The following is a 15,352-nucleotide window of genomic DNA, read 5'->3' as shown; positions in this document are numbered from 1 at the left end:
AGGTCACGCTGCTATGGCAGCATTTCTGACAAATATATGTCTGCCGCGTTCCAGAGCAGCATGTGGGGTTGGTTTAAAAGACTTATTTGGAAGGTATGATGCCCATCCAGTACACGAACTGTGTTTCCTAGTGATGTCCATCCACTGTGCTGAAGAGGCTATACCTGCACAGGCCAGGGTGGGTGGCGACAAATGCAAGGGGCGTCCCTTGCCTGTCGGCTACAGCTGTGAACGCCCTGCCTTCCCAGTGCCCAGGCTGGTGCCAAGTGTCTGATTAGTGACTGAGTGAGTTAAGGAATCAGTCGATGTAAATACTGAGGCAGCAGCGGGCATGACTGGTTGACTCTCCGACCATGTACATTTGTACACCAGAAGCAGAATGTTCCCACTGGCCTTGTGGTTCAAGGGAACCCAGTATCGTGGGGATTGGCACTGCCTGCTTGGGGCAACTTCCCTGAGGCCCTCACTATTCTTATACGCTGGGGAGATTTCAGCTCCTTACAAACCAGGTTGATTTATTTTATATATGTTTAAAATATGATCATGTTGCCAGCTGAATGATACTCTTTTTAATGTTAAAAGTCATTTTAAATAAGAGAAATGTACTCCTAGTGGTAGTGTTAAGTGAAACAAGAAATGTGTTAAGTTAATCAAGAAAAAATGGCGTGCCTTCTCATTCCCTCTGACACTCTCTATTTACACTAGTTTTTTTTTTGTTGTTGTTGTTTCTTTCTTTGGTTTTTTTGGTCCATGCTACATGGCATGTGGGATCTTAGTTCCCCCACCAGGGATTGAACCCAGGCTCCCTGCAGTGGGGACCGTCAGGGAACTCCCTACACTAGATTCTGAAGGAAGTCCATGGTAGCAGGTCAGCCTAAAACAAAGCATTTCTATGGCAACTGGAAATGGAAACCCCCGCTTGTAGTTGTAACGATTTAGTGTTCTCTAGAGGCGCCAAGGTGAAGGTCAAGTGATCTTGGGGCTCGCGACCCTGATATCTGGTAGAAACATCTACTAATACTCTTTATGTGATGTGATGTCCCCTGGTGAGTCACCTTCACTTGGTGGGGACCATGCTCTGAGATGGCAGAGTGGCTGCAAGGAGCCTCTAGAACCTTCCTTCAGGGGAGCCCAGCACCTTTTCAGAGTCACCACCGTTAAGTGGACGGCAGGGCGGCCCCTTGTCCTGCTGGGAGGCTGCGGCTGCGGCCGATCCTTGGTCTCCACGGCCCTGTGCAGCAGCCCCTCCTTCTCCTGTCCACCCAGGCCTAGTGTTCTCTCTGCTGCCACTTGGCCCTGGCTCCTACGAACCATTTTTGTCCTCAGTTTTCATCAGCTGCTTACCAGTGACCTTGCTGGAGCCCCAGGTCCAACAGGTGCCCATCAGAGTCATCGCTCACGCCCAAAGCCAGTTCCCCTTTCTCTGTCTCTGTCACTGGCACCACCTGTTGGCTTCCTCTGACTTACCTCACTCCAGGCCCGTCTGCTTCACTTTTACCACCATGTCCCACCCCTCTCCCATCCAGCTTCCCGGCTGGAATCTGGATGCACTTATAATCGCTGTGGGCTTGGACCGAGATGAGTTCTTCCACAGGGAAGTTGCATTTGCTTCTATGTCATCTGGGGACTCTACCATACCCAGGTCACGTCCCACTAGCCTTCCCAATTGAGGTTTTGGGGCCACAGTGCAAATCCACAGGCGTACCAGCATGTGGTTCAAATTCCCTAGTGAGGCTTTTCCCCATTGGTCTACCCAATGCCAAGGTCAAGACAGGTACTGGCTGCCCTTTCTGCATGGTGGGTCCATGTTTTGCTTTCTGTTAAACTGAAGGTGCCCAGGCTTTGTGTGGGGTCTCCTACTGGACACTCCATCTTGGAAATGTATTCTTTCTTACAATAAGGACATATCTTACAAGTGATGGTGTTTTGAAACTGAATGAAAAAAAAATGGTCTAATTTAAACCCGATAAACTATCTCCCCTTTTCCAGATGCACCCACACAAAATCCTTCTTCCCAGGGAGATAACTGCTGTTTGGCCCGGGCACGAATACTTGGCCCTAACAGAGGGATCCGCTTTCTTAGCTCATGCTTGTTTCCTGCAGCTCTCTGTCCTTCTGGATTCATTTCTGTTTCTCCCTGTGAGGCTTCTGCGGTCCTTTCAGCAAGATTCTGTGGACCCCTGACTCTCAACTTTTGCTATCTGAAACTCTGCACGTTTTACCCTCCCTGTTGACTAATAACAAATAACATGTGACCTTCTTAGTGCACAGTCCTCCCCCTTGGTGCTTTGAAGACACTTCTGTCTCCAAGCATCTTTTGTTGCTGACAGGTCTGCTGGCAGGAGAACCATCTTTACAAATGTCCTGCCTTTCCATGGGCTGCTTTTCAGGTTTCTCTTGATTTTTTTGGAAATGCCACCATGATAGGCCAGGTTTTGGATTTATTTTGATTTTTTAAATATACTCAATGTTTTCAACCTGAGGACTCAAGGGTTTCATTCTGGAAAATTCTCAGTCAGGACCTTTTTTAAACTGAGGTATAGCTGAGTTATAAAATACTAGTTTCAGGTGTGCAACATAGTCCTTCAGGATTTGTATAGATTATGCTTCATTTAACCTTATGATAAAATACTGGCTATATTAGCTGTATTCCCTGTGCTGAACAATATATCCTTGTAGTTTATTTATTCCACACATAGTAGTTTGTAACTCTTCATCTTTTTATTAATTATTATTATTAATTTTCTAAACTTTTTGGCCCGTGATACAAGATCTTAGTTCCCTGACCAGAGACTGAAGCTGTGATCTTGCAGTGGGAGCATGGAGTCTTAACCACTAGACTGCTAGGGAAGTCCCTTCATCCTTTTACGTTCTGCTTCTCTACCTCCTATTTCCTACCTCTGGAACTCTTTAGCAGCATGTTGGAGGCTCTCGTTTTATGCAGAGAAGCTATTTTTCTCTCCTTCCCATCCTATCAGGCAGTTTGCAGGTGCTTCCCCAAGACCCCCAGTTAGGATCCTCTCTTACACGGACGATTCAGGGCTGTCTCTGGGTTATACAAGAGATGGGGTAGATGCAGGCACTCGGCTGATGGGTGACATGGCCCTGGGCTTGGGTGAGGGGCCCTCTGCACCCTTCTGCTACTCTAGAAAATGGACTTCACACGAGCCAGAGCCCAAGATGTCGGTCAGAACCTTGGCTTCCTGTAAGGGCTGAGATTTCATCCAGCCCCTTCTCTCAGCAGGGAACCTGGCTCGCGTCCCTTCCACGTGTGAGGTGACTCTAGTTCCCTCAGCAGGTGGCCTCCTGATTTCTCTGCGTATTACCAGAACTGCAGCCCAGCTCCCACATCCCCTCACTGTTGCTGCTTGCAGCTCTCCTATCTCTGTCTACATGGATGCTTATGTTTTATGTCAGCATGCCACTGTCTTAAAAGTTTTTTTTTAGTTTTTATTTATTTTCGGCTGTGCTGGGTCTTCGCTGCTGTGCGAGGGCTTTCTCTAGTTGTGACAAGCAAGGGCTGCTCTTCATTGTGGCGCACATGCCTCTCATTGCAGTGGCTTCTCTGTTGCAGTGCACAGGCTCAATAGCTGGGCTTAGTTGCTCCACGGCATGTGGGATCCTTCCGGACCAGGGACTGAACCCATGCCTCTTGCACTGGAGGCAGATTCTTAGCCACTGGACTACCAGGGAAGTCCAATGTCTTAAAATTTTACAAAGGAAATTCTATCTATCATCGTATGATGAGTGGTACGTGCAGACTGTAAAGTGAGGACATGCGTGTTTTCTTGATCAGTAGCCCTGTAAGTTTTCTTGCAATCCAATCTGATCGTGACATTCCCCAGCTTCTATTTTCAAAAGCACCTCTCTTAGTCTATACGGAGTCAAATCCAGACCATTAGCACAGTCCGAGGGCCAGGCCCATCTCCGGCTGCTGTTCATCTCCTCCCTGCCAGCTCCTGACCTTGCCTTCTCACACTGTGTCCCTACTGCCCACAGTGTCCTTGCCCCCACATAGATCTCGCATCCTCACTGGCACTTCCCCAACTCCCCAAGCACAGTGTGTGGCTCCCTCTCTGTGCCCCACTTATGTGTCTGTCTCACCTTCTCGACTGTCTAGTGCTGGAGGACAGGAGTGGGTTTTCTTTGTCCTTGGAGCCCCTGCCCCAGGGCAGCACTCGGCACCAACTAGATGTCCCTGGAGGCAGGTGTGAACATGGATCTGAAGTTAGACCCACTTGTCAAAAAGTTACCTTTGAAAGTAAGTGTTCAAACAAACAAAAACCTGTGCACAGGTGTTCAGAGGAACTCTATTCACAGAAGTCAAAGGTGGAAATAACCCAAGTGATGAATGGATAAACAAATGAAATAGTATTCAGCCCTAAAAAGGAACAAAGCACTGATACCAGTTACAGTATGGATGAGCCTCCAAACATTTTAAGTGAAAGAAGCCAGACACAAAAAATCACATATTATACAATTCAATTTATATAAAATATCCAGAAGAGGCAAATCTATAGAGGGAGAAAGCAGACTGGTGGTTGTCAGGGGCTGGGGGAGGGACGTGACTACCAAATCCATGTGGAGTTGCTACAGAAGGTGGTAACGAGTTCTGGGAACCAGGTAGCAGTGACAGAGAAGCAGCGCTGAGTATACTTAATGCCACTGCACCGCACAGGTTTAAAGGTCACAATGGTAAACTCTGTCATGCATTTTCTGCACACACAGAAAGTTACCCAGCCATTCTAGACTGGTTTTGGGTGAGCTGAAGATGCCAATGGGCCCGAACTATCTAGACACTTTATAGACCCCATGGTGTATGAAATGATCTATGTGGGCCTGCTCAAATTATCTGAGAGATGCTAAAAACACCTTCCTGACTGGTTGTGGCCTGTTTTGCTCTGTGAACTGAATGTGTGTGAAGCATGTCCTGCTAGAGGGGAAGGTGGCTGGGGACGTGACCCAATTCCACACTTACCTTCAGCTACTTCCAAAGGGCCCTGGGACTTGCGAAGCTCCTTTACTGTTTCCAAGAACTCCTTGCCCCCAGCCTTTTCCAAGGCCTTACCTGTGAAGGACAATAGCGGAAAGCCATTGTGGTTGCCCTTTTCAAAGCCATTAATTTACACTGGTTAACAGTTTTACTACGTCTTAAAAAAGTGCTTAGAAAGTAGTAATCAACTTTTGCAATTAAATCCTGGTTACCGGGCTTCCCTGGTGGTCCAGCACTTAAGAATCTGCCTGCCAAAGCAGGGGACAAGGGTTCAATCCCTGGTCTGGGAAGACTCTACATGCTGCGTGACAACTAAACCCAGGAGCCGCAACTACTGAGCCGGTGCTCCAGAGCTGGTGAGCTGTAACTACTGAAGCCCACGCGTCTGGAACCTGTGCTCTGTGACAAGAGAGGCACTGCAGTGAGACCTCTGTGTGCCCCAGCTAGAGCACGGCCGCCACTCTCTGCAACTAGAGAAAGCAACATGCAGCAACAAAGACCTAGAACAGCCAAAAGTAAATAAACAAACCTCAAAAATTAAAAAATTAAATCCTGGTTGCCAGTGATCACTGGCGGCAGGGGTCCCTATGCTTCTATCCAACAGTACTTAGATGCTAGCAAACTTTTTTTTTTTAAAGAATTACTTAATATTTTATTTCACTTACTATTGCTTCTAACGTATCATAGGAATTATTTCCCCAAAATGTTAATCACAGCTGGATTGAAAGAATATTTCTAAAATACAGTAATGTTGTTTCCAACTGTACCACACTATAAGTCTCCTGGAGAGTCAAGGGGTTTGCTTTTGTGGAATGCGAAACGAGCACAAGGAACAGAAGCTATTGAGGCAGGTCTAGGCCCTTCAGTCAGAATAGGGAAGAGGCAAAGAAGCTGCTCTGAAGATGCAGAATGCCACGCTCCCAAATTAGAAATTTAAAAAATGGCCCAGAAAGACAACAATAAAAAAGAAGCCTTAGAAGTTTGCGAAGAGGGAATTTCATGGTGGTCCCGTGGTTAGGGCTTGGCACTTTCACTGCCGGAGCCCGTGGTGTGGCAAAAAAAAAAAAAACACAAAAACCCAAAACCAAAAGTATTCTGCGAAAACAAAAGTATAACTTTAAGGTTTAGGGTTAGATAAATAAGGTTTTCTTTTTTTTTTTAACTTATGTCTTTATTTCTTAACTTGATATTTTATTTAGAAGAAGAAGTCTCCACTGTAGAGGAAAAGGATACTGGAGATAAAAAAGACTGATCCCTCTTGAAAGCAAAAAGGAAGCATAAGAAAAACCAGAAGGAGAGGCATAAAATGGGAGAAGTTATCCCAGTATGAGTGCTGTCAGAGTAAGTCAGTGGTACAAGTTATATTGTTGGCTATCGCCACAAACTCTTCAAAGGACCTTTTTAGAGGTTGATTTGTTCATAAAGCAGTCTCAATGACATGAACTCTTAATGATCTTTTTAAAAAATTAAGGACTCAGAACCTCCACTGGGTTTGGGATCTGACCTTGAGTTTTTGTTTCAGTTCTAGTGTTTTTTTCTATTCTACTATCACCCACTACTTAAAAATAGAGCTATCTTTATTGTTTTCCTGATATAAAAATGCAAATATTATAGAAATGAAAAAGAAGGTAAAACTTTAAAAAATAAACTTATTTTATTTGTGAGAAGCTGCTGCTGCTGCTGCTGCTGCTGCTGCTGCTGCCAAGTCGCTTCAGTTGTGTCCGATTCTGTGTGACCCCATAGACGGCAGCCCACCAAGCTCCGCCGTCCCTGGGATTCTCCAGGCAAGAACACTGGAGTGGGTTGCCATTTCCTTCTCCAATACATGAAAGTGAAAAGTGAAAGTGAAGTCGCTCAGTCGTGTTCAACTCTTAGCGACCCCATGGACTGCAGCCCACCAGGCTCCTCCATCCATGGGATTTTCCAAGCAAGAATACTGGAGTAGGGTGCCATTGCCTTCTTCGTGTGAGAAACTAGGACACAGTTAAGTGTTAATCGCCCTGTTGTGTCTGATTCTTTGTGACACCATGGACAGTAGCCCACCAGGCTCCTTGGTTCATGGAATTCTCCCGGCAAGAATCTTGGATTGGGGTTGCCATTTCCTTCTCCAGGGGATCTTCCCGACTCAGGGATCAAACCAGGGTCTCCTGATTGCAGGGAGATTCTTTACCAACTGAGCCACTGCTGCTGTTGCTGCTGCTGCTAAGTCACTTCAATCGTGTCCGACTCTTTGCGACCCCATAGATGGCAGCCCACCAGGCTCCGCCGTCCCTGGGATTCTCCAGGCAAGAACACTGGAGTGGGTTGCCATTTCCTTCTCCAATGCATGAAAGTGAAAAGTGAAAGTGAAGTCGCTCAGTCGTGTCCTAGGACACACTTAAGGCAGAGCTCCAGATTAAGGCCACTAGGGGGAGGCTTTCCAAACGCAGTGAGTTAAGGGCAGTTGGTAGAGCCTGGGCTGGGTTTGAGGCGTGGAGGAGTTGTCACCATCTCTATGTGCAAGAGAAACCCTGTTTCTCTGTAATACTAGTTTTTGTTGTTTGTTTTTTGTGTTTTCTCCCACCCAGTGCTATCGTATCTCCATTTCAGCAAAGCAAGTGGCCTCTGATGCCAAGGGGGGGACACACAGGTGAGCCCAGCAGCCTGGGGCCCCTGGTGCTGCCATCCAGGGCTGAGCTACTAGTATCCACCCCAAATCACCTACCTCAGGAGCAAGTCCTGTATCCCAGGAACAAAACCTTTTCTTTACTCATTTCTGTCTTGTAAAAATGGGTGAGATGGTGACCATTTACTTGCCATCTTATTATTTCTAGTGTCTGGAAGCTTACCTTCCTAGGTTCCTCCACTAGCCTCGTCCCACTGGTGGGACAGGGGGCAATCCACTGGTGAAATAATTCAGTGTATAGCCTTACAGACAGCCTAACTTGTTCCAGATGTCAATTTCCTTTTTACCAGTGGTGTTCTCAATACTGCAGCTTAAAACACATGCACAGGTTTACCCAAAACAAGCACAACAATACTTAAGAGTAACACTGCTCATTATAGCCCATGTTGGAATGGCCCCAGTGCCACCAGGGGTACATTGGATCAACAAACTGTTATATTCCTACAACGGAACACTGCATAGAAAGACAACGAATGAACTACAACCAAGCTCAACAACATGCGTGGGTTTCACAAAGCTGAGCTAAAGGCGCCAGACACAAAAGGAGACGTACTGCACGACTTCTATAAAATCTAAAACAGATGAGGCCCCTCTATGCTATTAGAAGACAGGATAGCGGTAGGGACTTCCCTGGTGGCCCAATGGTTGAGACTCTGTGCTTCCACTGTAGGGGGCGTGGGTTCAGTCCCTGGTGGGGGAACTAAGATCCTGCATGCTGTACAGAGCAGCCACAAACAAACAAATAAACAAACAAACAAAAAAAACAGAGGACATCATAGTGGTTACCCTCGGAGAAAATGGTCCTGGGATGAGGGATGAAGGGGCCTTGTGGGGTGCTGGCAAGGTTCTGTTTCATGATCACAATGCTGGTCACACAGTTTTATTCATCAAGCTGTGCACTAATCATCTGTTTTTTGCATGACAATTCAATAAAAATTTCAAAAACATACGCATATTAAAAAATTAGTTTTTGATCCCTGGGTCAAACCTGGGTCTCCTGCATTGCAGGCAGATTCTTTACTGTCTGAGGCCCCAGGGAAGTCCCAATACTTCAATGCTGTTCAGTTAAACACAACGGCAGAGTTTGATTGACAGGGTCCACCAAGCAGAGGCTCTCCAGCTGACAGAGACCAGCCTCATGAGAACTTGCCAGAACGGGAGCTATTCTAAGGCACGTCTCCTGAAGTCTCGGAACCTTACCTATATCTTCCTTGAGGTCAATCTCGGCTGTGGTCGGGTGGACGATGCCCTCCACTCTCATGGAGCCAATATGGCTGATGTCACTCTGGGTCAAGGACAGCTGCATTGGGAAGAGAAGATGGAGAGTTGGGCGAGTAAGTCCTCCGGAAGACCTTCACATCTGTGCGTTCTTTCACTGACTGCCAACAGAAACGGCTCTACGTGGAACAACCATCTCAGGTTTCCCTGGTGTGTGGTTTCCAGTAGGCTCTTTTGAGCTCAGTGGATTTGATATTCACCCTGAGGTTAGCAACACGCAACAAATCTGCCTCCTCTTCCAGGAACAGGAATGGGATCTCCCTTCCTTTTCTTCTCCCTATAGATTATGTCCTCATTTCTCTTCTGGGTGGTCTTGGCGTTTGACGTTGTAGTTTCTGAGTAGCTCCTGCAAGAAGCTACTCAGTTCCCAGCATTCTTTCCAGAGCAGCACAGACCTCTGGGGACAGGGACGCAAAGCCAACCACTTCTGCGGGAGAGAAGTGATGGGCTCCGGGATTCTGACCTGCCTGTGTATGGCCACCTTGTCTTTTGGGGACCTTGGAGCCACACTTGTGAAATGCTGCCCTAGGGGCGTGAACTGAGTGGAATGGAAACCATTCTCCATCATCTTCCCACCTGAGCAAGAACTTCTTGCTCCCCTATTTAAGTGAGAGAAAGCGAATCATCTCATAACCACCGACAGCCCCTAGAGCGGACATAGCTTCCACTCTTTGCTCCCCTGCTTTCATCAGTGATAAATTAGTAACCTGCCACTTCGATGCACTTCTCAAAACATGCTCTTGCCAATGGCTTCAAAAGAGGTTCTACCACTGTCAGGCTGCAAACATTCGCTACCTGAGATATGATTAACTGACTCTTTCCACACGTGTCTTATTGCAGCCCCAGTTGACTTAGTAGATAAATTGTCTGTTATGCTTGTGGGAATGAATTATCTGCATGTTTGGCGGGGGCTGCTGTTGTGCTGCTGAAAACTGTTGAAATGTATAACCCAGTTTGTTTTCTTTCTGAAGCCTAGAAAGGCAAGCAGACTGAATTATTGGCAAATAATTCACTTCTAACACCAGGGATATTCAGGGAACATATCTTTCTATTTTCTTTTCATGATAAATTACATCACACCATGTAAAGCAGGCCTCTCAAAGGCTGGTTGAGAAAGTTAGCCCTGGATTTGTTTTTGGTGAGCACAGGAATAACTGGGACATGGGAAGCAGAAAGATACTGAGCAGAAAGATCCACTGGCTGACCAATGTCAGCATAAACAACTCTCAGCACTAAACAGCTTGTTTATCCTCACAATGCAGACATTGCCATAGCTTTTCAATTTAAAAATGAATACAAGACCAGAGTGAAAGTTATATCAGGGAAGGAATGGATGAAGGTGGCATCATTGCTTGTAAACAGTAGGTTATAAAAGTGCAGTAGTGCTTTATGGCAGCACATTACAACTTTCTTTATTACCTTCTGCCCTAGCACAAGGCTCTTAGAAGACAGGATAGTGAATCCATCCCCTGGCCCGTCTTCAGAGGTGGAATTTGAAGTCCCTTCTTTATCGCTGTCCTTTGGTTTGGACTGTTGGTAGAAACCAGAAGGACAGATGAGAAATCATCCAGAAAAAGCCCAAAGTGGCTTTTAAGTCTTTCCCTTGGTAACCACCCCATTGGATATAAAAGGAAGTGGTCAGGTGTTAGGTTCTACTGTTTTTGATGGAGGGAAGCAAGGGATACCAACCTGGGGAGAAAAGGATACTACAAAAAATAAAGTGTATTTAAGGGATTCTTTGGAGAAGGCAATGGCAACCCACTCCAGTACTCTTGCCTGGAAAATCCCATGGACGGAGGAGCCTGGTAGGCTGCAGTCCATGGGGTCTCGAGGAGTCAGACACGACTGAGCGACTTCACTTTCACTTTTCACTTTCATGCACTGGAGAAGGAAATGGCACCCACTCCAGTGTTCTTGCCTGGAGAATCCCAGGGACGGCGGAGCCTGGTGGGCTGCCATCTATGGGGTCGCACAGAGTCGGACACGACTGAAGTGACTTAGCAGCAGCAGCAAGGGATTCTTATGCACCCACAGTCCTTACTCAAACCTGGACACAGGTATGTTATTCTTGCTCTTTTCGACACCTGCACCTCATGGAGGCTGGGGTCATTCATAGTACACTGTTCAATCTCCCTTCTCCCCAGGACTCCCTGGGGCACAGCGGCCGAGAAATGAACTCTTTTGTCATCTTTTTAGTCATCACAGAGGTCCGAGGAATGAAAACTTGAAACCCCAGAGCAGTGCTGTCCAACAGAACTTCCTTCCCTCGTGGAAATGCTCTACCTTTGTGCTGCTTGGTACTGTCAAGCATGTGAATTGAGGCTGGAGCAACCAAGGAACTGAGTTTTATTTCATTTTAATTAATTTAAATTCAAATTTAAATAGCCAAATGTCACTAGTAGTTGCTGTACTGGGCAGCATATGAAAAATATGACTCCACAAATGGTATCTCTGAGTTATAGCTACGTAGCATATCAGGTTATCCAAACACCTGAAATGCCAGTGGCTGAACTTAGATGACTCTCTGTGGAAGGCTAGAGATGTGTCAGCATGCCACATGGGGAAGGTGGGAAGTAGTGTTCCAGGCCAGCATCTCTCACCGAAGATTTTGGTGGGGGCAGTGGAAGGGGTCCGGAAATGTGAAAACCACCATGTTTTGGGGTTGGAAATCTCTAGTAGACCCTGCATGATTATCTGAGCTGGTCTCAAAGACTCTTTATTTATTTATTTATTTTAAAGATTTTTTTGGATGTAGCTAATTTTTAAATTCTTTATTGAATTTGTAACAGTATTGCTTCTGCTTTTATGTTTTGTTTTTTTGGCTTCCAGGCATGTGGGATCTTAGCTTCCCGGCCAGGGATGGGTTGAACCCACACGCCCCTGCAGTGGAAGGTGAAGTCTTAACCACTGGGCTGCCAAGAAGTCCCCTCTTTATTCTTTTTCACAGACATTCCTATCATTTCCTCCCCCCACCCACCCATGGTACCAAACTGAGGCAAGTCCCCAGTCCTTTGGAGATGCTGGCAACATCCTCCTCTTTGGATGGTTCAACTTCCCTCCTGTTCTGTGAGTGTCTGGGGCTCACAGGTACCACTAGGCTTACCTTTTTGGATGTCCGTGGTTTGGCAGCCTTCGATTTCTTTCCCCCCTTCTTTCCTGATGTGGCCTTCCTTCCTCTTTTCTCTGGGGGAGGGGAGAGGATGGTTTCTGACTTGCCTTTGGTCCCTCGCTTTTTGGCCAGCAGTTCAGGGTGGATTCTGGGCAGGACGCCTCCGCTGGCGATGGTGACTCCTTTTAGCAGCTGAAGAGAGACGATGTGTGAGCTCAGACAGCAAAGAGCATGTTGGTTCTGGATTAAAAATGATTCTAACTGTTGGCAAAGAAAGTGTTAAATCTGGTCTCTGCTTTCCAAAGAAACTGCAGGATACACGAGATTTAACTGGTTTTCCCTGTTTCACGGGTAGGGCTTTTCTCTGTAAGGTATCAAGGCAATCCACAATTTTGTATGGAAAAAAAAACAAGCAAAGTGAAATGAAAGCGTAGACAGGGTGGAACCAGGGATGTTGCCCAGAGCTCAGAAATTCCAGACATAACAGAGGATAAAGAGCTTCAGACGTAGGAGCACAGCTTGACAAAGTGGGGTTCAAAGGTTAATGCAAGGGCTAGACTCAGTTAACAACCTTCCTCACTCCTTTGATCATGCATTCCATCAGTAAAATATGTTTGGCCATGCACCTCCCAATGGATATCTGTTTACTCTAACTAATCGACATGAACTGCTACACTAATACATTCTGCACAGTCTATAGCAGTGCCACTCCGAGTGTGGTCTGCAACCAGGGCCCGTCCATAAGCTATTATTACCTATCTGTGGCAAAAGCAGTACAGAAATCATGAGGAAGCGTCTCATAAGTTGATAGAGTTATTGTTTATCTATTGGATCTAGTAACAACAAAATTGTAGCTGGTAGTTTGTATATTTTTGTCTTTTAATTTTTCTAGTAATTACTTTTTATTTTATTTTTGGAAATTATCAGTTCATGTTGGATTGGAAATAGGAACTGATTCTTAGCCACAAACAGGCTGAAAAAATAAGACCAGAAAACAAATACAAATGAAAGTTCTTATACTATCTACCTGCTACCTCGTACATCTTCCGTGGGGGGAATAAAGGTGGGAATTTACTTGATTTTGGAAACAGTTTTAAAGTATAAAGGGTTAGTTTTGATAACAGAAAGAAGGACACTTCTGCCCTCATCAGAATAAATCATCAACAAAGACTGGGTGAGGAAACTGTAAAGAGAAGAACACGTGTGTACTGCACCTCCCCCAGCAACACACAGAGCTTGCTTTTAAAGAGGAAGCGAAGCTCTGGCAAGATTCAGAATATATAATGGAGTCTATTCCAGAGACAATTTTATTTTGAATCTCAGTCCTATACTATCTGAATGTTTCAGTGTAGATGTAACTGGGCACTACAGCAGGAAGGCTTTCTAACCAGCTGGGTCCACAAGCAGTAATGTGTTTGGTAAATCCATTTGGTGGCTGGTGTCAATGCTTCAGACGTACCTGGTTGAGCTCCTCGTCATTGGCAACAGCCAGCAGGATGTGTCTTGGGGCTATCCGGGCCTTCTTGTTGTCCCTTGCTGCATTCCCAGCCAATTCTAGAATTTCCGCTGAAATTTCAAGGGAGTGTTAATAGGCAATCATAGAATGGGGTCTGAGCTTTCCAAAGCTTTTCTTTGGAAATGGTCTTTGAGTTTGATCACTTTTACTCATTTGCGATTTTTATGTCTGGGGCTGGAAAGAAATCCAGAAAACTGAAAAGTACTCAGGTCACAGACATGTAAGGTATTTTAGAAAGACCTGATATATGATCCTGTGGCAAAGTCTTCTAGCTGTCCCTTGACATTAATTCTCCCCCATCTTTCTTAGCGGTAGACCTCTGATTTTTTGCTGAGCCCATAATCACAGGAATGAAGACAGTATTCCCCAGTCTCCCTTATTGATAAATGTGGTCATGTGACAAAGATCTGGTCGTGTTGCATGGTACTTCCGGGAAGTATCCGTCAATGACAGGACAGTGCTCTTCTTCCCTCTTTACTGGCAGACTGAGGACACGATGGCTGGAATTTGAGCAGCCACCTTTGTCCAAGAGTAAGAAGTGGATTACAGAGCAACAAGATAGAAGGAACCAGAATCTCTTATGACCGTGGAGCCTCCTTGTCTTCTATAGACTTCTTTTGTATGAGAGAAAAAGAAACTGTCTTGTTTAAGCCACATTCAGCAGAAAGAAGGTGAAGTCGCTCAGTCGTGTCTGACTCTTTGCTACCCCATGGAGTATAGCCCACCAGGTTCCTCTCCATGGGATTTTCCAGGCAAGAATACTGGAGTGGGTTGCCATTTCCTTCATCCAAGGGATCTTTCCAACCCAGGGATTGAACCCAGCTCTCCCACATTGCAGGCAGATGTTTTAACCTCTGAGCTACCAGGGAAGCCCACACTGAGCAGAAGTTAACCCTTATTAAAACATAACCCTAATATAAAACCCAAGTTTCTTTCACTGTGCAGCCATTTCTGAGGAGAGCTGAGACCCCTTTCAGAATCTCCTTCCTCTTCACTTAATGCCCCTGGTCCCTTACGTCCTAAAGGAAAGTGGATAGAAAGAACTGATTTATACTTGGGGGTGAGGAACTACTTAACCTAAAAGGTGAACTCCTAATGGGAATACCTTCGAGACCTAGGAAGGGAGCTTTGTTGGGCCCCAGGGGTTTTTCACATATCCCTCAGGACCTAACCATGGCTCTGACTTCAGCAAACGTATCATTTGATAAATGTGAAAAAGGTTAAAGAAAAGAATATTCCTAAAAGTATTTCACATACTATTAAAATTTTGGAGTCAAAATTAAAAAAAATCCATAGAATTGGTTTATACTCCTGAATGCTTTCTCCTTCCACCTTTGTTTTATTTATTTTTTTATTCTTTCTCAATTTTAGAAGAATGTTTTGCTAAATCAAATTTGTCTGCCTTCAAAAGTATGAATGAGCCTGTAAAAAAATTCCTTCCCTAGAAAGAATTCCTTCCCTAGTGAAAAAGGCAAAGTGCCAATGTGTTATATGTGGGGGTGGGGGGAATTGTATGTGCATGAATGTGTTGTAATGTATGTATGTGTCCAGGTGTGTGTGTACATGTGTGTGTTGAGGGGATTTGCTGGTACAATGGCATATATACTAAGCCCTAAAATTAACAGATGATTTTGCATGAGTCTATACAATCAACCCAATTTCAAATAAAACAACATATGCAATTGCCATCATTCATAAAATCTATGGCAATAAAATAAAAAGTTGGCATAAATACGCCATATTAACTAAGCAAATGTGATTAACAAAAAATTAGAATAAAATAAGCATTAG

General features: G+C 45.3%; 1 protein-coding gene across 1 annotated transcript in view; it reads right to left on the bottom strand.

Annotated features, from left to right (window-relative positions):
* Positions 1-15,352, bottom strand: part of MACROH2A2 (macroH2A.2 histone) — a 53,369-nt gene that overhangs the window by 4,235 nt on the left and 33,782 nt on the right. The window contains exons 3-7 of the mRNA XM_069572498.1: positions 13,505-13,611; positions 12,040-12,237; positions 10,356-10,466; positions 8,859-8,958; positions 4,979-5,068 (exon numbers count right to left, since the gene is read on the bottom strand). Coding sequence (XP_069428599.1) covers positions 4,979-5,068; positions 8,859-8,958; positions 10,356-10,466; positions 12,040-12,237; positions 13,505-13,611 — 606 coding nt within the window. The remainder of the gene's footprint in view (positions 1-4,978; positions 5,069-8,858; positions 8,959-10,355; positions 10,467-12,039; positions 12,238-13,504; positions 13,612-15,352) is intronic.

Source organism: Ovis canadensis, chromosome 25 (assembly GCF_042477335.2).
Source record: "Ovis canadensis isolate MfBH-ARS-UI-01 breed Bighorn chromosome 25, ARS-UI_OviCan_v2, whole genome shotgun sequence".
Lineage (NCBI taxonomy): Eukaryota > Metazoa > Chordata > Mammalia > Artiodactyla > Bovidae > Ovis > Ovis canadensis.
The sequence above is the reverse complement of the archived record's forward strand: the minus strand, read 5'-3'. Positions and strand labels throughout refer to the sequence as shown.